General features: G+C 39.7%; 3 protein-coding genes across 7 annotated transcripts in view; 2 read left to right on the top strand and 1 right to left on the bottom strand.

Annotated features, from left to right (window-relative positions):
• LOC118811498 (Kv channel-interacting protein 1) overlaps positions 1 to 12,702 on the top strand; it is a 65,080-nt gene extending 52,378 nt beyond the window's left edge. For all 4 annotated transcript variants that reach the window (XM_036575720.1, XM_036575723.1, XM_036575722.1 and 1 more), the window contains exons 2-8: positions 2,896 to 3,020; positions 3,739 to 3,808; positions 4,442 to 4,512; positions 4,723 to 4,830; positions 5,536 to 5,640; positions 8,879 to 8,941; positions 9,117 to 12,702. In XM_036575720.1, the coding sequence (XP_036431613.1) occupies positions 2,896 to 3,020; positions 3,739 to 3,808; positions 4,442 to 4,512; positions 4,723 to 4,830; positions 5,536 to 5,640; positions 8,879 to 8,941; positions 9,117 to 9,164 (590 nt within the window). In that variant the 3' untranslated portion in view covers positions 9,165 to 12,702. The remainder of the gene's footprint in view (positions 1 to 2,895; positions 3,021 to 3,738; positions 3,809 to 4,441; positions 4,513 to 4,722; positions 4,831 to 5,535; positions 5,641 to 8,878; positions 8,942 to 9,116) is intronic.
• A 646-nt stretch (positions 12,703 to 13,348) lies between these two features.
• Positions 13,349 to 23,964, bottom strand: LOC118811281 (T-cell leukemia homeobox protein 3-like). 2 transcript variants are annotated; one of them, XM_036575439.1, is made up of 4 exons: positions 23,377 to 23,964; positions 23,324 to 23,326; positions 15,192 to 15,432; positions 13,349 to 14,490 (listed from the first exon to the last, which is right to left on the bottom strand). In XM_036575439.1, the coding sequence occupies exons 1-4, from the start codon at positions 23,777 to 23,779 to the stop codon at positions 14,277 to 14,279; spliced, it is 861 nt and encodes a 286-aa protein (XP_036431332.1). In that variant the 5' UTR covers positions 23,780 to 23,964; the 3' UTR covers positions 13,349 to 14,276. The 2 variants fall into 2 exon arrangements, with proteins under 2 accessions (XP_036431332.1, XP_036431331.1); XM_036575438.1 differs by lacking the exon at positions 23,324 to 23,326.
• Positions 17,888 to 18,676, top strand: LOC118812683 (claudin-23-like). Its single transcript, XM_036577806.1, has one exon. It carries the CDS (start codon positions 17,933 to 17,935, stop codon positions 18,674 to 18,676), a length of 744 nt encoding a protein of 247 aa, XP_036433699.1. The 5' UTR covers positions 17,888 to 17,932.
• Positions 23,965 to 25,614: the final 1,650 nt, after the last annotated feature.

The raw sequence follows: 25,614 nt of genomic DNA, 5'->3' as shown, positions 1-25,614 counted from the left end.
TGTGCAGCATTGTTGTGAGATAAATTACTTGGAACAGACCTGAACACTGTTTTTAATATGAGGCAAAGTTTTGAGCAAAGCAGTGCAGAAACAAAGCTTTGAGCCCGAGCCTGAGATCTTTACTGTGTGTTCTTACAATATTGTACACTGAAAGATGTTGTTTTAACCTGGCTAGCTTAAATTTAAGATCATTGAACCTCTTATACTAAGTTTTAAACTTAAGCAACATTCATTTTTAAGGCAGCCAGACTGCTTACATTTTGAGTTAAAGGATCAAATCAGTTTTAACCATGTAGAAATAATCCTTCTCTGATATTGACTTTTTCTCTTTCTTCTTACTTCATTTCACTTCATTGGGCTTAGGGGTAAGACTGTTTTTTTACTGTGCTCCTTCCACAGCAGTTAAATGTGCTAGCAAATATGAAAATGATGCAGTACCATGAACAATAATGAAAAACATGTGTAACAACAATGTACTGCAGCTTATTATGTGTATATTGCATCATATGTTGGTATATATGTATCCGTATCTGTCCTTAACAACATCTGCATTATGATAAAAATGTGGACCTATATATAGGCTAACATACACATCACATCCATACCAAAAAATAAACATGCACCAATAAAACAACAAAAACAGCTATTTCATCTAGATCTAAACTGATTAAAAGGCGGCATGAGAACACACACATATACGCGCATGCGCACGCACACACGCAGACACACACGCACGCACGCACGCACACACAGAAGGTGAATTGTTATTGTCCTTTGTGTCCTAACTGCGTCTGGAACTCACCTGGGGCTGCAGCCTTACCTGAGAGTTTGAAACACACACACACACACACAAACACACACACACACACACACACACACACACACACACACACACACTAGTAAGGAGAACAAACTCTGTTTGTATTATATTACACCATTCAAAATAGGCTTATACTGCATGAGAGAGAAAGAGAAAGAGAGAAAGAAAGAGAGAGACAGAGGGAGAGGGAGAGAGAGTGAATAAGAGAGAAAGTGAGAGATGAGAAAGAAAGAGTTAGAGATAGAGAGAGAAAAATGGCAGAGAATGAGAGACAGAGAAAGAGAGAGATGAGAAAGAAAGAGTTAGAGATAGAGAGAGAAAAATGACAGAGAATGAGAGACAGAGAAAGAGAGAGATGAGAAAGACAGAGAATAGTAAGAAAGAAATTGAGAGGAAAGAAAGAAGAGGGAGAGAAAAATAAACAAAGAGTGAATGAGAGAGGGGGAGAATGAGAGAAAAAAGAGAGAGAGGAGAGAGAGAGAGAGAGAGAGAGAGAGACAGACAGAGAGAGAGAGAGAGAGGGGTGGGGTAGATAGAGAAGAGATGAGAGTAGTAAAGTGGAGAAAGCTGAGCTGGGCAGAGCAGCAGCTGGAGGTGTGTGAGAGATGGATGACGGAGAAGGAGACGGTTTACACACTTTAGCCATCGTTCTGCTGCTGTGTGGGGCTTTAAAACTGCTACACACTCTGGGACTGATAAACACAGAGGGTGAGTTTACTTACACACACACACACACACACTTTTCAGTAATGTGGGCAAGTTTAATGTTAATCCAATTTTATGATTTCTTCAAAATATGTAACAGCTCATTTGAGACGAGTAATGCACACCAAGGGCTATAAGCATGACACACACAAGAGGAAAAAAGGTTACAAACTAAATGTGTTCCTAAAACATCTAGTAACTGATGCACACTGCAGTGTTTTATATTTTATTTTCTTCATTTCCCTCTTAAAGTTAATAAAAATATTAATTGATACATTTTAAATCACTTCAAATGAATAAATAAATAAATAAAATTAAATGGATTAACTACTTAGAGGTTATATTTTAAACTTCTTATTTAGCTTATTATCTAACTCTCTGAGTCATCTAAGTAATGGTACATGAGATGTTTGTATTGACAGTGATTGCACTGTACAACAACTCGTCACTGTGCCGGGACATTATCGTATACTGAGTCACCGACAGGACAGGCTCACTGGGCACCAGCTGGACTTTACCTTACATTATATCTCTCTACTCATATTACTATGCACTGCCACTTTGTTTATACATTTATACGTATTGCACATTGCACTGTCACTTTGTTTATACATCCATAAATATTTCATAATCTATCTATAATAAAGTAATCTTACTTTTTTTCCTTCCTTTAGAGAGTTCACCAGTAACATTTGGTAAACTTTTGTGTATGTTTGTCAAAAAAAAAAACATTCTAATTACATTGAAATGATGTGAGAACAATGTAAGGGTGTCTATATGTGTATGTGTGTGTATATGTGCTCAGGCTGGCTAATGTTGGTGTGTGAAGGTGAGATAAGTGAGATCATGCCCATAGCGACAGTCCTAATGACATGGCAATGCAGTTGCTGTGACCATGTTTTATATACAGTAGTGAGTGTAACACAGTTTCTGTTAATGTCAGTGTAGCTTGAGTATGTCAGATCTACTCCAAAGATACGCTACCATTCAGCTGTTTACTGTTTATATAGAGTGTATATATATGCTAATATGTAGTGCACTGTATGCGTTATGGTCTGTGTGTAAATGCATCAGTCTGAGTGTGTATGTGTGTGTGCATGCATGCTTGTGTGTGGGCAGCTCCTTCACCCTAATAACCCAGTCATTAACATTAGGCCTCAGAAAGCCTCGGGCCACAGCAGTAGAGGACACACTGAGTCTCAGTGGACGTGGCAGAATGACCCTGCTTCTCTTCACAGTTTTCTCTTTGCCTTTCATCACGCTCTGTACCTCTCAGTCTTTTTCCTTTCCTGCTGTAACTCATACTGACCATCTCTGTCTTTCTCTGCAACGTCCCCTTTCTCTCTCTCTCTCCGTCTATCTCTCTGTAGATAAGGTGGATGATGATTTGGAGATGACGATGGTGTGTCATCGTCCGGAGGGGCTGGATCAGCTGGAAGCTCAAACCAACTTCAGCAAGAGAGAATTACAAGTGCTCTACAGGGGCTTTAAAAATGTATGTGTGTACATATCATACACATTTTCAGAGAAAGGAGCTTTTAGAAGAAGACAGAATCTGTCTGAATCAACTGTCTGAAAGTGTGACAGCCAGCTACTATACTGTACATCCTTTAAACGTAGCATTACAACAGGTTGGAGAGTGGCATCACAGCCACCAATCCACACAGTGCCAAGCAACTAAAATAATATGACCAATACAACTACTCCGGGGTGGTGTTTTTAAATGAAACCCACTATTCATACAGGCCTGATAATGGATGTTGGCGTTGTGAAACAGCTGATGATAAAGTTTTTCACCTCTCAGTGGATTAAGAAAATGCCAAGAGGTGAAGTGTATGGTTTTTCTACAGTGCCTGCCCCTGCTGATGGGGTATTTATGCTGGTGTCTGCATTCTGTACTACACCTAAACTAACCTTATTTTCAGGAACAGAAAATAGATAGTTATTTACTCATTTTTTCTGAAGTACAAGCCAATTTTTTTGTTGAAAACATCTGTCAACTGTCCCTGCTACATCCCCACAATGTTTTCCTACAGTTATGGGGACATTTGGTTCACACAAGGACTAAATACGTATGTCTGGCTGAATCCAGCACTGATGAGTTTCCCTCATACTCTCATGTCCTAAGTCTGTTTTCAGCCATATTTTTATTCTCTTAGTTTCTCCTTTATGTTCATTCTAATCAATATCTCTTTCTCTTCATCTTTTCTTAGGAATGTCCTAGTGGTGTAGTCAATGAAGAGACATTTAAACAGATTTACTCACAGTTCTTTCCTCACGGAGGTACGTCTATATACACTACCATTCAAAATTGTACAATCACAGCGGTCATTGGTCAGAAGGCAGGAAATACCCTGGACGGGCTGCCAGTCCATCACAGGACGTGTCACATTCATCATTTTATTATTATATTATTATTTATACATTTTATTTACAGTAATGACTTTTATTGTGGTTTGAAATATTTTAAACAAAACCAAAATGTATTTTTAATGTTTTAGTCAATACTTCCATTAAAACATGTAAACAATATAATGTAATTATCTTTTAATCATTCTCTGTCAATTTCTGGCCTAAAAATTTCAAGGCATTCTGGATGTTAATGTTAATATAACTTAATTCTCAATGTCGTACAGTCTTATACTTTCTTATTATCATAGACTCATCTACAGCTCTGCACATTATTGTTCATTTAACATTTTTTTTGTTTTTGTTTTTTATTTCCCCCAACATCTCAGTTTGCTAGAAATGATGAAATGCAACTTGTGTAGTTGAACAGAATTAGCAATTTATAATAATTTTATATATTTATTTGCACAAACTGTTGAATGGTTGTATATGGGCAATAAAAAGCATCATATTTAAAATAGATTTTTTTTCTGTGTGTTCTGTGTCTTTCTCTACTGTTTCCTGTAGATGCCAGTACATATGCTCACTATCTTTTCAACGCCTTTGACTCAGCCCACACTGGCTCCATCAAGTTTGAGGTGATTCTCTCTTTGTTAATCACTCTCTTTTTCACTGAGCAGATCTCTCTATCTCTCTCTTTCACTGGCCTCAGCACAATCTCTCTTAGTTTATTATCTGCTTCTCCATCATTGTGTCTGACTCTTTTCTCCTCATTCCTTTTCAACTCTACACATCTGATGTTACCTTAAAAAAAGAGTCAAAATCTTGCTTTCATCTCAATTTCTCAGGACTTTGTGACAGCTCTGTCCATCTTGTTAAGAGGTTCTACAAGGGAGAAACTGCAGTGGACGTTCAACCTGTATGACATCAACAGAGATGGCTACATTAATAAGGAGGTTGGTACTCTTGTATGGTTCTGCCCATTTTACACTCAAAACTCATTCGTTACCTGAACTTAATTGAATTACGGAAAGTGTTTTCCGCACAATTAAATGGCTTTCTTTCAAAATAAGGCCATTTTGTTGATCCAACATAATCTACTTTAATTGGCTAAACTAAGTCAGCTATCACATTTCCAACTCAACTCATTAAAGTTGATTGAACTGGATTAATTAGTGTTCATTCAACTTATCTTGGTTGGTTTAAAAGTGGACACTGCAGGGCCCAGTCAGTTTAGAACCACATTCAGCAACTGAGATTGTCTTAACCCCAACAATAATGAGGCTAAGCTATGAAGCATAATAAAAATTCATGCCCAAGAGAAGATGGCCTACACTCTTAAAAAAGATGGTTCTTCAAGGGCTATTTAGTAAAGGGAATGGTTCTATTTAGAACCATGAGTTCAATAAAGAACGGTTTCATGCTTAATGGTTCTTTGCATGGTGAAATAGTTCTTCAGACTGATGTGTTATATTGTGAATGTGTTGTATATATTTATACTGTTTGGAGGCCAAGAATATAAGTCTTTAGCAATTGACGCCTATGCAGTAGGTACCCACAATAAAAATGGGGGTGCAAGTTATAATTTTTTTCCATTGTTCTATGTCTGGTTCTCTTTGTGATGTGTGTGTGTGTGTGTTACTATGTATTGGACTGTACAGGAGATGACAGACATTGTAAGAGCGATCTATGATATGATGGGAAAGTACACATATCCTGCTCTGAAGACAGATGCACCCAAACAGCACGTGGATGCTTTCTTTCAGGTCAGAAACCTTCTACAGTCCATCAAAGATATCATTTTCACATTTTCAGAAACACATTTGCATTTTGTGCTCCCACACAGTGCTGTGAAAAAGTGTTTGCCTTGTACTAATATAAGACAAAGAAAACCATGTAAATATAATATAATATAATATAATATAATATAATATAATATAAGACAAAGAAAACTAACGTAAATACCAAATACATTTTTTTAAATGATCATTTCATTTTTTGAAGAAAAAAACCAACTGGCCCAACTCATTAATTGTGGAAAAGTAATTACCTCTTAGTTACTCAGTCAACCAATTAACCAAAATTAAATTGATATTTGTGATTAATTAAAGTAGACATACACAGGCTTGCACGTTTATCCCCCTGCAACGCGCAATTGTCATTGTGAGCACATGTCTATCGGCGATCAGCGAAACAACTCTCCAACACTCCACCCCTGTTTGCACTTTCTCTTTGTGAGTTGTATTGGCAGACAGCGGAACTGGCACCACCTCCTCCCCTTTTAAACTGACAGCTGGCAAAACTCCCCTGCCACCCCTTTGCCACCCCTGGTAAAATTATCTAGAACCGCTACTGAAGCCATTATTTTCAAATGGAGAAAAATTAAAACAATGGTGAATCTTTTCAGAGGTGGCCAGCCTACCAAAATTCCTCCAAGAGAACACGACTCAACCAGGAAGTCATAAAAGAACCCAGATGAACATTTAAGGAACCGCAGGCCACGCTCGCCTCAGATAAGGTCAGCTTTCATGATTCTACCTTGAGAAAAAGAAACAACCTCTGAAAAAGAAACAAATTGAGGGTTAGGAGTGACCTTGTCAAATTCCTGACTTAAACCCCATTGAGATGCTGTGGAAAGACCTTAAATTGTTTATACTTGAACGCCCTCCAATGTGTCTGAATTTCCTTCACCAAAATTCCTCCACAGTGTTATGAAAGACTGATCTCCAGTTGCCGCTGCTAAAGGTGGCACAGCAAGTTATTATGTTTAGGTGGGCAATTACTTTTTCATATGGATGATGTATGTGTAAACTTTGTTCCTTCAATAAATGAAATAATTTTGTTTTGATTTGTTTTATATTACATCTTGCGTTTATATTACATTTTGTAATATATATGTGAAACCATTTAGTGTGACGAATATGCAAAAAAAGACGAAACCAGGCAGGGACGAATATTTTTTTACTGCACTGTAGACAAATATACAGATGATTACACACATTTCAAGAGATAACAGACAGAAATATGAATTTAAATGGATTTGATTGAATATCTGCAGCAATAAGCAATAATGTACAACTAACTTAATTAGTTTAGCTCCTGGCCATTCGTCTGCTGAGTTTATTGCAGACCTAATCATATCTATCTTATTCTCACATTAGATAGGCTGAACTCCTGAAGGCTCAACAAACTGAATCAGGTTACATTAGAAGTTTATAAAGAATTAAAAGCAGCCCAAAGTAAGAGACTGATGTCAACAAAGAAGCTGCATTTCAAAAGACAGGCTGCAGTCTAGGTGGGCTACATTTCTAGACTGCTACATCACTGAAGGCTAATCAGAAGGACCATTTGGAAACAGCAGAGTATGTATGACAACAGATTATTAAAATCAGTTTGTTTTTGTTAGAAGTGCTAGCTTAGACTATACCTAGACCATTGTATAGCCATCAATAACAGTACAAGTGCTACACAAATGTTACTACATTTTATGTAAAATGCCAGTAAAACGTATAATAAAATATACACTTTAGTTGATTGTTGTTTATCTATTTAAGAGTGTGTAAATTGAATGCAACTACTTTCAGTAAGTCGAACAGTTTATAACTTGCAAGACAGCATTTAATTACAGAAAACATCATCTTTTGCTTGCCATCTTATATCATTCACACCAATAGTGCTTTCTTCATCAAAGTTTGTGCACTGGCTCCTTTCTGCTGATGTAACAAAACAACTTTGGAAGACTTTGTTAGGCCTTGTTTTCTGCTATGCAGTTCAAACAAGGAGACTTTATATAGGACAGTGCTACTGAGGACTCACCTTTCTTGGCTGCAGCCTGGCTTTTGGAACACAGCTAGAACGTGAAGACTTTTCCCATAGAATACACTAGAATAAGACTGCAGCACTGCAATCAGTCCAGTATTTTCAAAGAACTTCTTCTCAGAGGCGTAGCCAAGGGGTGGCCAGGGGTGGCCAGTGCTTCCCTGGAATAAACCATTCTGGCCTCCCCAGTTATGGAAAGTGAAACAGTCAGCCATCATCTGTCCGCCATCATTAATAAAGCATCAGTTATGCTATATGGTGAAAATTTTCCATTGGGGTAGTTACCAAACAGTCATGAGAGTCAGAAGATGCTGCATTTAATAATTAGCGTATCTTGCTGTGACTGGCTAATTTACGCAGCCAACAGGTGAATGAATGTGCACTGGGTCCCTTCAGCAGTGCTGCTCTGAGCTACATTATGCAGTAAGCTAAAGGTGGGAAGATGAGTTGACTATCAAACCTTCGTCAGCTATAATCATTTGTTGTGTTAACTAATAACTTTCTTCAATTCATGCATGTGTTGTAGGTCATCTTATACAGCGCTGTCTGGCTAGCTCTCTAATCATCAGACTCATGTATAACCTGTAGTGAATACAACATAAATGAATAACTTCTATTGCCTGTCTATATGAAAACTATTCAGCAATAGTATTGATGTAATATTTTATTCATGTGGAAATGGCAGCCAGATTTGGTTATGTACAGAGAAAAAACAGCACATTAGTTCATGCCATTTTAATACAGTAATGCTATTTTATTTTATTTTAATTTTTTCTTAGCAGTGTGCCACCCCAATAAAATCTCACCTGACCCCATTCTAAAAGTTCTAGCCAAACCTCTGCTTCTTAATTAAACTGGTTGATTAATCAATAAACATGTTGTGTTGCACTGGTTGTTGGCATTTCTTGCCTTCACACTTTTGACCTACACTGTACCTTGGGGTATTCCTGGTCCTGTACCATCTTATCTCCAACCCTAATCTAACACACCTGATCCAGATAGGGAAGATGTTCAGAGGAATCTGAATATTAAAGCCAGGTGTGTTGGATCTGAACTCTCCAGTGTGGTAGAGCTCCAGGACCTGGACAGGGTGTATATTGTTGGGTATTTCTGAGATTTTCATTCAATTATGTGTTTTCATAATTATCACATGGAGATTGATTACATTCTCATTCTGATCTGCAGAAAATGGACAAAAACAGAGATGGCGTTGTCACACTTGATGAATTCATTCTGTCCTGTCAAGAGGTATCAGTCATTCCCTTTAATCCCGTTTTCTCTACTCTTCTTGCAGTCTTACTGTTCCTTGTATTTGCTGCCTTCTAGTGCAAACATAGATCACTGCAACATGCAAAACCCCTTCCAGCTCTTTCTGAGCTGCTGACAGGTAGAGTTATTCTGTGTCTCTTTCTGTTCTCTGTAGGATGAAAACATCATGAGATCTTTGCAGCTCTTTGAGAATGTGATATAAAAGGAACGCAGGATGGAGGGAGTAAAATGAGCAGAGGGAGACTGAAATAAAGGAAAAATAAAGAAGACTCGTGGACTTTTTGCAAACTCTTTTACAGAAGGAGGCAAAGAAGAGGCTACGCTGTCTCATTCTGTTCATATCACCATGGTAACCTGTAGCACCTGTTTCGGTAGCCTAGCTGGACATCAGTGCTACACTGCTATGTATGTAGCCATGGCACGTTACCATGGTAATATTGATATTGTTGGGTTGTTATCCAGGAAACCTGACCTTCTGAAACCTGTCACTAGACCATTCGGCCATGTTCCTGTTTCTCTTCATAGTAAACATGCTTAATGTTAAAACTGACCAGTTAGCGGTTAAGAATAAGGTGCTTCACTCATTCACATGTGAGGCTTATTATGTGGTCTCAAATAGGGTTTAGAGCACAGTTTCTGAAGATTTAGAGCATAAGTTTATAGGACACGTTTCTGACATTTAGAAAATATTTTAGAGATAGGCTTGGAAGAAACATTTCTGAGGTCCAAGAACCTGTAGAACTAATGATCTTATCATTTTGAGATGCACTGTAAAGTGGCCTATTTACTAGAAAGGGCAAAGTTTGTTTTAGGTGATCAAGACGGAGATAAATAACAAGGTGAAACTTGTGGTTGGTCAGATGAGCTGGTTAGTACAGGACAAATGCCTAACATAGAACCTGTATATCACTCAAACAACTGATACTCCAACCACAGTGTAACCTCTTCTTCTTTTTGCTAGAAGCACAAACCCCAAGTTTTCTTTCGTCCAGACCAACTTTAGTTTGACTTGAAACCGTAAATAGGTCTTAAGAACAAATCTCCAGTGCTGCTCCCATGGCGAGCCCCATGCCTCAAAGCCCTTCTATATTAGACACTTAAAAGGACAGGAGATGTTAAAGTCATTTGGAAAGACTTGGTAAGTACAACAAAAGAAAGTTTAAACATGAACGTCACACTGGCCTGATGGCCAAACCTTAACGTTTTCTTCCATTTGGTCTAAAGAAAGACCTACATTTGCTTGACAGGTGATGGTGTTGCAGCTAATAAAACGTTTGAATGGAACCCTTCAGTGAAGGAAGGAAGCATGTTAGTGTATGAACAAATAAAGTTAATATTTAGCCTGATGTTTAGCATAAAGCTTAATATCATGTTTGGTAGCTTTAGCTTGAGAAAGAGAGTTATATTTTATATAATCTTATGGGATCTTATGAAAATATTCTGAGGTAAATTATGGGCTCCTGCTGCTTAAAAATTAGCATTGCTGGTCTTGAGGTACTTTGGAATTTACCTTAAAATGAAAAGATATGAATAGATAAGCTATCTGTATATGTGGCCATTGTTCAGCTATTTTCTGTGTACTGAATAGGTGATATTAGCTTGGAACAAACATAACTCTAGACGTCTGTCTGTAAGGTTCAGTCGGTCTGTTTCTGAGTATTGCTCCCTATTCTACACCGTCTCACAATACTGTCAAGTCCCTGGTAGTGTGTTGAACTGTATTATTCGTGGAAAATCAGATTTCTGCGACGTTTCTGTGTGCCGCTTGCTTGAAATGTTGAGTCTGGTCTGTGTGTGTTTCTGTCATCTGTGTGTATTTGTGCTACAGTATTGTTACGTTGTTTATGTGCTTGTGCTTGTTTATTGGCCTTAGGTCCAGATCAGTCTGTCTGTCTGTATCTCTGTCTGACATTGTCAGATATTTAGGGAAGTCCTGCCTGTGTAAGTCGGAACTCTGTGATGTCTGACAGATACATTTTGCAGTAGGTCAGAATTTTAAATCACTGTGTGCTCTTTATACTATACATTACCACATTACATCAGTAGTACTCATTCTAAACCTTGTTTTGTTGGTATGTTTTATTGTGTGAAAACTGTGAATTACCAAAATCAGTACTGCTTGATTACTTTATAGCCATACCTCCACACACTGTGATGAGGACCCAGAGAGAGAGAGCGGAGATAGAGAGAATTGTTTACAGGCAAAAAATGCTTTTAAGACTGCAAAAGGAGTAAGTAAGCCATTATTTCAGTTTAGAGACTTTGCAGTAACATTGGACTTCTGTGAACACTGCAGTTAGCTAGTCCCTAATACAGCTGCAGCTAATGCCCGTGACCATGACGACTGTATGTTCCTCACATCTTTATTGTCCTCCTCAAAATTGTAATTAATACTGTTTTAACATGATATTTATAATGTATTGACAGCATAATGTAATTATAATGCACTGTACTGAATGAGCTGTTCATTATGGAACAAAATGGGCTGCAACATACGTTACATGTCCAAAAGAATCCAGACACTCCTTCTACTTAGCTACTTTACAGCTACTTTAATGTGCACCCATTGATTAATTGCACAATTGTAGAATCCCTATAGAAAAGCATTACCAGTAGAAAATGACCTAGAGGGGTATAAAGTCTCCCAGCTTTGGGTTGTGGAGAAGTGTTTCTATGTTCACTAGAGTGAAACTTCCCATTAATACCCCTGATTTCAGCAGAAATGGTGGGAGACCAAGTGTCTACAAGCTTTTGGACATTAAGTGTATATACCACATGTGGCTAATACTCAAAACATCTTATGGATACATAAATATAATTTATATTATTGCTGTTTCTTAAAAATCTAACTGTGTTTTACTCATTGTTAACAGATTCGGCACTCTTAACAATAAGGGTTCTTTAATGGTTCTTGGTTTGAACATACAGTTCTAGGAAAAAAATGCCTTCATTACATTATGTAGATTAAAAAGGTATGTAAAAAGGTTCTTCACACAAAAATTACAAAATTGGTTCTTTATAGAATTAATCCATCTGGAATCACTGCAAAGAACCTTCATGGCACCTTTATTTTAAGAGTGCATACAAAACCACCCACTGTGCTAAAGTGCTGAGAGATGGGCTTTATGGCAAGAGAGAGCAAAATCACCCAACAGCTAGAATTCTAGCTACTGTCTGGAGAAAAAGAACAGCTATGTAATCAGCACTGTGGTTGGGGACGGGTCAAGCCTGACAACTTCGTCTACTGAATCTAATAACCACTGAGTTGTGCTGAAGCAGGATTTAACACCTTCTTCTTTCTCAACCAGTCAGTATTTGTCTTTCCAATATTTCACTGTGAAATTGTACAGAATCCTGGAGTTATAGCAGAACTTACAATGGCTGTTACTTGGAACCTCCAATCAACACACTAACAAATGATCAAGTGTTTAAGACGAGCTACTGAAACTGAGTAATGTGCAATACTCATACAGCCATATCTGCATTCACTGTGACCAGACTCAGCAGAGGGAGGAAGAGGAAACAACATGTACACCATGGGCCACATTTACCTCTCCATGGATTATTTTCAAATACAATACTATGAATTATGTTTTGAGCACAACTGATGAACCAATCAGTCACTCTTTTTCAAAAATACATTGTTGATTGTACCCCAGGCTGAAGCAAGTTACACAGATGGATGAACAGACAGACAAGCAGGCAGACAGACACAGGAAACATAATTTCTTGTTGCTGTATAAAATGATATTTAAAAATAAAAATTTTCAAAGAATTATGTTGATTGTTTTTTTATATATTTTACACCCATTTTGTTTAAATTATAAACATATCAAGAAAGACAGACATCTGTCAAAACATCTTAGAACAGATATTATGATCAATATTATTTACATAACATCGTTTTGTAGATTTTCTTATACACATTTTCCACCCACAGTCCAGACATTTAGAATATAGGCCAAGTTTTTCATACATAGATTTCTACACTAAAAATGTTAAATTTAGTTTAGGAAAGACTCCTCCAAATCCAGACCTGAATCCAGTTTTCAGTCCTGGATTTTGCAGTCACTAGTAGGCATGACAGTAGGTGGCCAATTGGTTACACCAATAGGTCAGTTAATCAAGAGTGAACACAAAATACATGACCGGATGCTGGACTTAAACCCAGTTTCTGGTCCTGGATTTTGTGTCACTGGTAGTTAACTGAATTGCCGAAACACTCTTAAAAAGATGGCTGTTTAAGGGTTCTTTAGGAAAGACAATGGTTCTATATAGAGGCTTTTTGAAAATGGTTTTATATAGCGCCAAAAACATGTTGTTCTATTATTACAAGCTTGTCTTTACTAAAGAACCCTTGAAGAACCATCTTTTTAAGAGTATATGATTACAAGATAAAGATCTGGACTTAAATACTTTTGGAACATTTTGTTTTTCAATAGGAAAAGACTATGTTGACAAAGAGTTAAAGGAATTCTTTCGCACTTTTTTCACAAACATCTTCCAAGCGTACAGAATACAGGGATCAAGTTCATTATTGTGCTTTGGCTCCAGGATTACCACATGCCAGCATTTTTGGCAGTGAACTGTGCCAAGACACAGGCCTCAGCTAGAACTTTAACGCTGCCATTATGGTAACACGGTCCCAGGAATATTCTTTCACCTGCTGATTAGTCACAGGGCACGTAAACAATCAGGGCAAGTAAACAGTTATTGTAGATGAGTATGAAATGTACACTATTCCCATTCATATAAAAAGTCAAGCATGTAACTGAATACTCCACAGCCCAAAAAACTGTGCCAACAACACGTCGACAGGAGATATTGCAGACTAACTACACAGTGATTGAAGAAGATATGTCTCTGCAGGGCTGTTTGGACATCACCATTTTGTTTGTTTCTATGAAGGTTTAGAGAGTCTAAAGATCCTCTCCAACTACTTTTACCTAATGTTTGCCTGGAGAAATCTCCTTATGAACCAAAACTTTGCTACATTTTTGAAAGTATTCTAATTATAAATGCAATGGATAACTCACACATATATAAATGCTGAGTTTTATAACTTCATGGATTAGCTCAACCTCATGGATTAGCTCCAAACCTCAGATTTGACTAAGATGGTCACTTTGCAGAGGGAAAACTTTGCATATTTGGATGCGACACTTTTTGGTGACTTTGACTGCACTCCTGCATCACTGTTGTTTGGGTAATACAGGTTTTTTTAACAGATCTGCACAAAGCCTGTGTAACTGCAACAGAACCTAAGTGCTTAGGATCTTGACCTCAAAGGCAGTTTATCACTGCTAGTGCTGTTTTAGGCCAGTGAAGAAGTGGTGGCCAGTTTGCCTGGTTTGTCCTGGGCCCAGGGCTGCAGGTTCTGCAGGGCATACAGAGAGGAATTATGCACACAGAGAGGATCTACAGACACCGATTCACTGATGGACTTCTGCAGTGCATCAGCCTGCAGCTGGAGCAGCATCCGATTGGCCTGCTGACGCTCCGCCTCCCTCTCCTCAGCTGTCTGTCTCCTGTAGAAATTTTAGAAGATTTAGAGGAAAAGGAGGATATTTAAATTAACTGATGAACAGACAGACAGTCAGAGAGATAGATAGATAGATGATAGATAGATAGATAGATAGATAGATAGATAGATAGATAGATAGATGGATGGATGGACGGCTGGACAGATAAATGGATGGACGGATGGGTGGATGGATGGATGGATGGACAGATAAATAAATAGATGGATGGATAGATGGATGGGTGGATAGATAGATTAACATCCAGATACACACGTCTTGTATTTGAAAAGTAGTGATCAAATCTCAAGGCAGATGTTGTATTAAAGTATCTTATTCATCAAATAAGGATGGCTTACTGTTTCTAAAAAACTTTGAATATTGAAAGACAAATCCTAAAATACCTTCTGGTGTCTAGCAATTATTGAAATGACAAGTGACACATCACCCTGGTATAAATATAGGCCTATATAAATACTGACCTTCATAACTTTTAGTCACCTCAGGGTCATTGTTTTATTGCTGGTTGAAATGAAATCAAATAGAATGATTTAATGATTTAAGGCAGAATCGTTTCTTTCAAAAAGAAAGAACAACAACAGAACGATGTATTTAGTTTTTAAAGAAGTCTAGGGGTAAAATAATGGGTAGGATTAATGCTGGTGGCTCATGGTCTTCCCCATCCTCCTCCTCACACCCTGTCTACTCACCTCCATTTGGTCCTGCGGTTCTGGAACCACGTTTTGACCTGAGCGTCGGTCATTTTGAGGCTCTTGGCGAGAGCCGCGCGCTCGGCGCTGGCTAGATACTTCTGCCTGTGGAAGCGCTTCTCCAGCTCGCAGATCTGCACGCGGCTGAACGAAGTGCGCGGCTTTTTCCGCTTCGGGGGCGTGCGGTTCTGGTAGGGGTGACCAACCCTCCGGGTCAGGCTCAGAGGGAGGAGAGCTGGAACTGAGAAACAGGAGAGAGAGAGAGAGAGAGAGAGAGAGAGAGAGAGAGAGAGAGAGAGAGAGGAGGGGGGTATATTATCTTATATTGTTATATTAGTATATTATTATTATATTATGAATACTAGGCTATGATTTCTCCTTTTCTGAGTGCCGATAACGACAATATCTATCACTGTAAACATACTAAAGTACATATGTGAGTGAATGAATTTACCTTTTGCTCAGCTCCAGTTTAGTCCCTTACAGTATCAATACAATAAGAACACTGTCAGAAACACTGTCACTGCACTGTCAGAAAAGGTACAGCACAAACAATGTAAATGTACAACAAGTCCAGTTGTGAAATTTCCTCACTACTAAATATTCCACAGTCAACTGTCAGTGGGATTATAACAAAGTGGAAGCGATTGGGAACGACAGCAAGTGGTAGTTCATGTGAAATGACAAAGCGGGGTCAGCAGATGCTGAGGCACATAGTGCGCAGAGGTCGCCAACTTTCTGCGGAGTCAATCGCTACAGACCTCCAAATTTCATGTGGCTTTCAGATTAGCTCAAGAACAGCGTAGAGAGCTTCATGGAATGGGTTTCCATGGCCGAGCAGCTGCATCCAAGCCTTACATCACCAAGCGTAATGCAAAGTGTCAAATGCAGTAGTGTAAAGCGCCGCCACTGGACTCTAGAGCAGTGAAGACGTGTTCTCTGTAGTGATGAATCACGCTTCTCCATCTGGCAATCCGATGGACGAGTCTGGGTTTGGCTGTTGCCAAGAGAACGGTACTTGTCTGACTGCATTGTGCCAAGTGTAAAGTTTGGTGGAGGGGGACTATGGTGTGGGTTGTTTTTCAGGAGTTGGGCTCGGCTCCTTAGTTCTAGTGAAAGGAACTCTTAATGCTTCAGCAGACCAAGAGATAATGGACAATTTCATGCTCCCAACTTTGTTTGAGAATGGCCCCTTCCCGTTCCAACATGACAGCGCACCAGTGCACAAAGCACGGTCCATAAAGACATGTATGAGCGAGTTTGGTGTGGAAGAACTTGACTGGCCTGCACAGAGTCCTGACCTCAACCCAATAGAACACCTTTGGGATGAATTAGAGCAGAGACTGCAAGCCAGACCTTCTCATCCAACATCAGTGTCTGACCTCACAAATGCGCTTCTGGAAGAATGGTCAAAAATTCCCATAAACACACTCCTAAACCTTGTGGAAAGCCTTCCCAGAAGAGTTGAAGCTGTTATAGCTGCAAAGGGTGGGCCGACATCATATTAAACCCTATAGATTAAGAAAAGGATGTCACTCAAGTTCATATGCGAGTGAAGGCAGATGGTCGAATACTTTTGGCAATATAGTGTAACTCAAAAATGCCCTATGAGTGAAGAAAATAATTAAAAATGTTCCCTTAACTTTAAATAGTTGAGTAATTAGGGGGATGTATTCAGTTTTATGTACAAAAGACAATTCGTTTGACTTAAAACAAAATGTGGGATTATAGTGTGAAGTTAATCCAATGTAAAACATATAAAATGGAATATGGTACAATCATGTACCTTAACTAAAGTGGTACCTCAAGGGTACCACCCCAGTGACTTAGGGGGTACCACCCAAGTGACTTAGGGAGTACCACCCCATTGACTTAAGGAGTACCACCCCAGTGATTTAAGGGTTACCACCCCAGTGACAGTTAAGTACCTTTTTTCTAAAAATGTATAAAAATTCGGTTATTTGGTTATTATATTCTGTACCACCTGACTGTTCCAGACAGATAGTTTACAAACTAGGCTATACATTCTGGTGTAAATGCATTTGAAGTGGTGATGGAGATTAAAGTGTTCTAGGCCCAGATGGACACCAACAAAGCGCGATAAGCACTTGTTTCCCACGGAAACTCATAATCATTGAAACAGAGAAACAGCAATAAAATCGCGAGGCTACACTGTGACACAACATGACTAAATGCCAGCAGTTTGGGTAAAGGGCACAGCTGTGCGCGCGAGATGATAAGATAATAAGAGAGGATGTGGAAGTACAGGCCTGCCAGCACTGCACTGCGGGTGGAGGAGGACAGCTCCCAGGAGCAGAGGAGGAGCAGCACCGCGGGAGCATTACGCACCAACCCATGAGGGCCCATGGGGCTCGGAGGGCTTATAAACGCCTAAAAACGGGGGTGGGGGGTTCTTTTGCGTGAAGCCCACTGGAGTGAGAAGGGGCACGAGTGAGATCTGCGTTTGAATCAGTGATAGATATAGATTACAGTTCAATATATTAAATATGTTCAGTGCACTATCATTAGGCTCCTTTGAAGCTGCCAGCATTCACTGTGCACTGTAATACAATGCTATCGAAACCCGAGGCTGTATTGATGCCGGCTGAATGGCGCACCACGTGACGGTCCTCAGCCGTGGGAGTTTGAGGGATCCACCCTCTCCAAGTTTCAGGTACACGTCTGTAAAGCTCAATCTCTTTCTTCCTGAGCGCGCGCTGTATGAGGCTAGAAAGTCCATCATGCGAACTCCTGGGATTGTCCTGCTTGGCCTGGTCTTCGCGCCTTGCGGCTGGATCTTGGACCTGACCAGCACGGTGGCGCCAAACTGGCGCACCATCCACAACATCAGCGGCGAGCCTCCGGACCTGGTGCTTCACCAAGGGATCTGGGACATCTGCAGGTCCTTCACGGAGTCCCGGGACGTCCTGTGCAACCACGAGGACAGCGAGTACTTCAACAATCAGATCATTGAGATTGCCCGGAGGATGATGGTGGCGAGTCTGATCGTGACCTTCATCGGCCTGGGCGTGGCCACCATCGGGACCCACTGCTGGACGGACAAGCCGAGGTGGTCGGTGGCGGGACTCGGCGGCCTCCTCATCTTCAGCTCCGGCGTGCTGGCCATCATCCCCGTGGCGTGGTACCACCACATCCTGCCCTACATCAACTCACCGTCGAGCGACATTCGCGTGGGATACTGCATCGTGCTGGGCTACACGGGCGGCATCACGGAGCTGCTGGGCGGGTTCGTGATGTTCGGCGGGATTTGCCAGTGCCGCTATGGGATGAAGCGCGCGGGGGGAGGAGAGCTTAGCCTCGGACGGACCCGCCTGCACTCGCACCCGCGACGTAAGGCCGACAAACCGAGCGAGAGCGCGAAGAGGAGCCGCGCGAGCAGCGTGCCATACTCAATAGATTCAGTGCTGGAGGAGAGGAACTTTCGGCTTGGGAAGCTACCCATCAGTGCCTTTAATACGCTGTAAAATTCATAAATGACCAGTTGTTGTAATGTTTTCCCTTATTGTCTAGTTAGGATAGACACGTGGTCACTTTATATAGCAAATGCCTATAGGCTGGGCTGCACTATAATGGAATGCTGAACCCAGTTCCAAACCCTGCTAGAACAACCAGCAAAACCAGCGTCTGTCGTGTTCTGGGAGCTGATATGCTGGTCAGCAGAAATGGAAGTTATTTATGCTGACCATCATCAAAGCAAGCATATGTTGTGTCTGGGATGCTGGTATGCTGGTCAACAGCAAAATCATGCTGGGTGACCAGCTAAACCAGCACCAGACCAGCATAGAATTCTAAACTTCTTTTTTTTTATCTGGGAAAGCTTTTTAGGTCTGTTGCCAACTTTTTAAGAGGACATTTCCCATTAATGCTATGAAATAAACATTTGTAAAACAATCCCAGTGGAGTATTGGTGTTGAAAGTGGACTAGGGGACACAGTTTGAAACCGTGGTCAAATAAGTAGGATCCTCCTAATTAATAAGTGCACCTGTCTCACACGTCCTGGCTCACAAAAGTCACGTGAACAGCAGGCCATTGATGCCAATGTACGACAAGCCAGTACGGAGCTCAGCCTGTTACAGAGTCATGCATATAACTTACAGCTTTTAACAGCACAGCTAACACAACCTGGTCTGAGCTTCAACTGACCATTTCATCGTCATTGCAGCTCTACGACACACATTCTGCTGAGTTTTTGTCTTTTTGAAGACTGATTAGAAAACAGCTACTCAGAGCACTGTAGATGTGCATGTCTCACACACTGCTGTGGCCATTAGCTGAGATGAAAGAAAGAAAGAAAGAAAGAAAGAAAGAAACAAAGAAAGAAAGAAAGAAAGAAAACACAAAAAGGACACCTGGTCCCTTTAAACCGCAGCGTCGACAATGACCAGCTCAACAAACGTGATACATCAGTAGCCTATGTATAAACTTACAATATAGCTACTAATGCACTTATAATGACAACCGTTTCATATAAAAATGTTCTTTTTTCTTTCTTGCATTTCTTCCTGAATATACAGTGTGATCCACTAGTGAAAATGTTTCTATTTTGCATTTGCTTTCTAATTTAATGCAATGTTTTACATTACAAAGAGACTCTTTGAAATAATTACATGAATTTTAGTATTTCTCAGTATTTGGTCTGTCCCCCTGTTGCTGTAATGACCGCGTGCACTTCAGCTGGCACGGACTTCACAAAAGCCTCAACAATGTCATAAATTTGCATACATTTTAAATAGTCACCTTGAAATAAAATCTTGAATCTTGAATATTTCCTCTGCATTTTACTTGTCATGCTTTCTTGTTTCAATTTTTCTAAATTCTAGAACTTGGTTTTTACAAGTTTAAATAAAAAAATCCAGATTTTCAAAGTGGCCTCAGACTTTCAGATTCCACTGTACATGGGTCATGAAGTGTATCAAAACACTCTCCCTCCCCAATAAACGTGTGTAGAAATGTGTAGAAGACTATACATAGGAAATTTAAACTTAATACATAACATTGACATTAATTAATACTTAGCAATACAACTGAAGTATTTTAAAGAAATATTTGATGAATTTGATTAAACGTGCATTGCATTACGAAGTCAGAAAATCAAAGAAAAAAAGTGTCACAACCAAACTCTTATTCCTCTCAAATGCAAAATACATAAAATATTAGATTTGATATTTGAAAAAAAATGTTTTTAATAGAATATCAGTCAAACATTGACTGCTGCTAGTTTTTTTTTTATTTTGTACACATTTAGAAACAAGTGCATTTAGAGGTAAGTGCATATTAGCTTGGATTGTCACCACCGAAACAAATTTGTTTGGTATTGGCTTATAGTGACGTTCAGTCGTCCATATTAAAATAATGCATCAAAAACAGTACACCATGGTAAAATGTTGTAATTTTACATTTTTCTGTTATTCAGGGAGAGACAGAGATGCCCAAGAGCACAACAAGTTACATGAATATTGACAGAGAATTTCAACATTTGACATCTAATAAAGAGAAACAGGATCAGTACTCATTATAGTTATATTAACTGACATCGAGAAGATGCTAAAAAAAATAAATGTCCTGACAACTAAAAGAGCCCTAAAATGGGTTCTTATTCAGTCAGATATTTTTATTACTGATTTTCTGTAATGTTGTGGTCCTGACAAATTTAGACAAAAGCCTAAACTATGTAAAATAATTACACGAACAGATTTCAATCAATGCTCAGTGAATTTCTAAATTATAGTTAGTAAGAAACAAAAAGGTAAATTAATTTTAATACGAAGTGAACACATTTTTCAAACATTTTTCTTATCCATAATTTGAAGCACTTAACTGTGTAGAACCCATATAATTTTATTTACTTTTTAATTTCATTCTGTCCTATTCACTGTCCTGCAGTAGTGGGGCTGTAAACTTTAGATGTTACTGAGCAAAACCTCGGTGGTGAAACTTAGTATTCACTTCAAATTCACATCAAACTTCACATTCACATGAAATAGAGTTTAAAAATGTCTGATCCCTTTAATCTGCAGTGTGGGAATGCAGAGGCGTCTCTGCAAGATGAAGAGCGGATGCTGAGAGCCACTGAGGATGACCAGAGGAGAGCCGCTGCTCTTTTACTTACAAGAAAATGGTTCTAGTCAGTCAAGCTCACCCAATCGCTGGGAAATTTATTCTAAATTCTTAGCAAAAAAGGTTCTATATACCTACTGAAAAGGTGTTGTCTGGCTCGTAATAAGAGTGGAACCCTTTTTATACTAAATAGAAAAAAAGGTATACACCATAAACAGCTAGTTAGAGAAGAGCCGCTGGACTACGCAAAGAAATATTTATGCATTCAAATGGTTCTTTGAGTGTTCAGGGTTCTATAAAGAACCATCGCCTTTTCTAAAGAACCTTGGAAAAAGCATTTTAAAGAGTATCTTCTTCAAATTCAAGTTTATACGGACATGATCTCAAATCTAAGCAAACCAAACAAAATTCCTGTCTATACAGACAGGACCTTTCTAATTATTCCCTGGCCTCTAGGAGGTGCTACGACCCCCAACTGAGAAAACATGCAGGTTTGGAAGGAACAATTCTCCCGCAAACGCTGAGGAAAAAGAGCTGACGGTTAGTGTTAATCTTTAATCTGCCTTCATCATAACACCCTACAGAGTCACATGTTTCTGACCCACACTGTGATCTCTGAGACTGAACTGCAGTGTGCTGACCACAACTAATCTTCTTTCAGACGACATGTCCTCTGTTCAGAATAGCGCTCTCACTCAGACACTCCTCTGAGGGTCACTTACATTCTCTGAACAAAAAGAAACGCACATCAGCGAGTGTCCTTCATCCGGGTTCCTGAAACAGCTCACTGCTGCGCAATGCCGTCAATCACAGAGCATCAGAAAATCACAAGCATCACTGTGTGTTTGACAGGAGTTGCTGGAGATACTTATTTCCTGAAGTACTTCTCTTATGGTCAGAGCCCGCGGTGCCCTACACTGACCCCCACTGTACAATTCCTGAAGTAGGCTACTCACTTAAAACAGATGGTTCTTCAAGGGTTCTTTGGAAAAGACAATGGTTCTACATAGAACCACGAACACTCAAATAACCATTTGCATGCTTTGATGGTTCTATGCATAGTAATGGTTCTTCAGATTAATGGAGACTGTGTTGCACATGGTTTTTAATAGAATATATTTTAAAATGTTTCTATATAGCACCAAAAAGCGTTCTTTCACTGTTACGATGTCAAGCCTTTTTGGTGCTATAGAACCATGGTTCTACATAGAACCATATACAACACATTTTCCATCAATCTGAAAACCCATTTCTCCGTGAAAAGAACCATTCAAGTACGCAAATGGTTCCATATAAAACTCTTGGTTCTTAACAGAACCTGTGCATTTACTAAAGAACTCTTTAAGAACCAACATTTTTAAGTGTTATATGTCTGATACAGGCTAGCAAACTCACACGTCAGGAAATCACATGGAAACGTCACCATTTACCAAAGTCACTACCATGAACAATTAATAATAACCTATAATCCCAATTGGAATTGGCTCTGTTTTTAAATCTGATTAAACTAATTTAGATGAGTGTGTTATGATAAATGTGATGCTCGCTGATAAGTCTTTCCTGCACTCTCCGTTTAATTCACCTGAGGAACATTACTCCAATGGTAATGTTCAGCGATACATTCACTGCATCAACAAACAGAATATAAAGACGAGCTAATACAATATAAACAACTGAGCACATATATAAATCAAATCATTTCACAAAGTAACAAATACAAGTTTTTTTTTAAATGTACAGGTTTTTAAAAAAACTGCTTCAATATTAACAACAAAACAGCATTATTATTGTGTTGTTATTATTATTATTATTATTATATTATACATTAATTTATTCTAAGATTAACATCGTTTAAATATTTAATGTTACAAATAACAAACATTTTCATGTTCATGTTTCATTTTTATCATTTACAACGATTGGCTTTTATTAGGCTGTGTTATGACCTTTTTTTCTCTCGTGCACTACAGAATTCCTAACGAGCGTTAGGAAAGTGTTCAGCGGGCATTAACATCCACTAAAACGCGTTACAGTGATTTGTCTTGAATGCTACCAGCTGACTGAAGCTTTGATGTGTATTTAATAGAGCCCCGCGCTTTGGTTTACCTGTCAGTCTGTCTTTGGCGGTGAATCTGCGGCTGTGATCCACCCAGGGGAAGCAGAGCGCCCCGAAGCCCCCCGCCGCCGCTGCTGCTGCTGCTGCTGCACTCACCATAGGCGGCGGGACGGCGGTGGTCAGCGGCCTGTGAGCAGGAACCCTGATCACCCCCCGGTGACCCATCGCTCTGCTGCCCCCATAGAGCCCTGAACCCTCCAGAGGACCCGGCACAGCGACCCTGGCGGCGCGCAAGGAGGTGAGGGGCGCTGCGGTGGTCCCGGCCGGACTCCCCGGGGCGCTGTCCGAGGAGCCCAGGATCTGGTCGATGCCGAAGCGAATGGGCTCGTGCGTGCTTTGACAGGACTGCTCAGGCCTCGGGCTCTGGGCGCGTTCCATGTTGCCCCTTCGCATTTGGAAGAAATTAAATCTAATCACGCAAAATGGGGCGGAATCTGCATCGATTTATGGCCATGATGTTCGGCCCTCTCATGATCTTGGCGGTCCTCTTGTAGCAGCGCGTGTCCCGTCACATCTCGAGGAGCTCGAGATTGCTTTTCTTCTCAAACTGTAGTTTTTCCCTCACGTTGTCCTTTCCCCACCCGTATTCAGACACGCCCCGCCCCCTGGTCTGGGACTGGATTAGATGGACCACTTGTGAGTATGAACTATTAACCAATCCCAGCGCAGGCGGGCGGAGCTTATCGAAATGCGGGTGGGAAATAAACAACGCGCATTAACCAGCCCAAAGTCACCAAGTACTGTTTTGATTGGTCGAAGACGTCAAATACCTTCGTCCTGCTATTGGTTTAAAATTATGGCCTAAAATACATTCTTAAAAAGATGGTTCTTCAAGGGTTCTTTAGTAAAGCCAGTGGTTCTATTCAGAACCATGAGGTCTATATAGAACCACTCCTTGCTTGAATGGTTTTCAGCATGACGAAATGGTTCTTCGGATTGATGGAGAACATATTGTAGCCTTTATGGTTCTATAAAAAAGCTTTTTGAAAATGGTTCCATATAGCATCTAAAAGGGTTCTTGACATCGTAACAGTAGTAGAAAGCTTCCACATAGAACCATATACAACACATCCTCCATTAATCTGAAGAACGATTTCAGCATGCAGAGCACCATTTAAACATGCAATCGTTCTATGATTCTAAATAGAACCATTCCTTTTGGTAAAGAACCCTTGAAGAACCAGTGTAGATTCAGTAGAAAGCGACTTATCTTGCTAACATTGTCGGGGTAATATAGTAAATCTCCAGCACTTTTGATTAATTAACCATTTATTTTTGCATTTCTTTTACACATTACGAATGTGTTCTGCACAGTCTGATCACAAGCTGATAAAATACGGTGAGCAAAGTGATGAATGGTCAGTTCAATCTCATGTATTTGGCTTTTACTAGAACATTTATTTGTTTTTTTATCAAAAGCACACAGCAGCACGTCTCTATACTGTCGTGTTTAAACGATTACTCTTATGCTATAGAAGTAAAAAGTCCCTGTAAGGAGTTTTATCTTTTTAATATTTAATAATATTATGTAATTACTTGTTTACGTCCTTACTGAAACCGAGGGCTTTAGTCGAGTCTGTGTGAATGAAGAGCAGCTCTCCGAGATTAATTCTTTGAACAGAAGCTCTACGAAGCGTGGATTGTCGTTCAGAAGCTGGATACATGGATAAATAGATTCTCATGGATAAATCCTCTGATGCTGACTGGAGGTTCTGCTGTTATTTTCTGATAACGCAGCTTCTCTTCATTAAAACGCCATAAGAGACCAGCACACCCTTCACTGTGGATACCTGTGGACCACTGGGCAGGGGGCGAGGGGGGCTCAACAGGCTGAAGGTGGTCCTTAATCTGAAACTTATGCACCACCATCATTTTCTCCAGCTTTATTTCTGTCGGCTGTTACGCTGCGCAGTAAATCACATAGTTTATAAATCTTTACTAAACTTGCTGCAATTTCCAAAGATTCTCTAAATTAGCCTCTTAGCTGTTTTAAGAAATTAAACGTCTTGTTTATTTAGGCTATTAATTATTTTATGTTTAACCAAACTGCCTGATTATTTCGTTTAGTCTATTCTATTATTGTAATTTATACTTATATATACCCCGGAATTTAAACCGGTGTTTTGTGTGTGTGTGTGTGTGTGTGTGTGTGTGCGTGTGTGTGTGTGTGTGTGTGTTAATATGTGAGTGTACTCAGTGCCAGTGTGTGAAAGCTCCAGCGCTTTTTT

Source organism: Colossoma macropomum, unplaced genomic scaffold, assembly GCF_904425465.1.
Source record: "Colossoma macropomum unplaced genomic scaffold, Colossoma_macropomum, whole genome shotgun sequence".
Classification (NCBI taxonomy): Eukaryota; Metazoa; Chordata; class Actinopteri; order Characiformes; family Serrasalmidae; genus Colossoma; species Colossoma macropomum.
The sequence above is the reverse complement of the archived record's forward strand: the minus strand, read 5'-3'. Positions and strand labels throughout refer to the sequence as shown.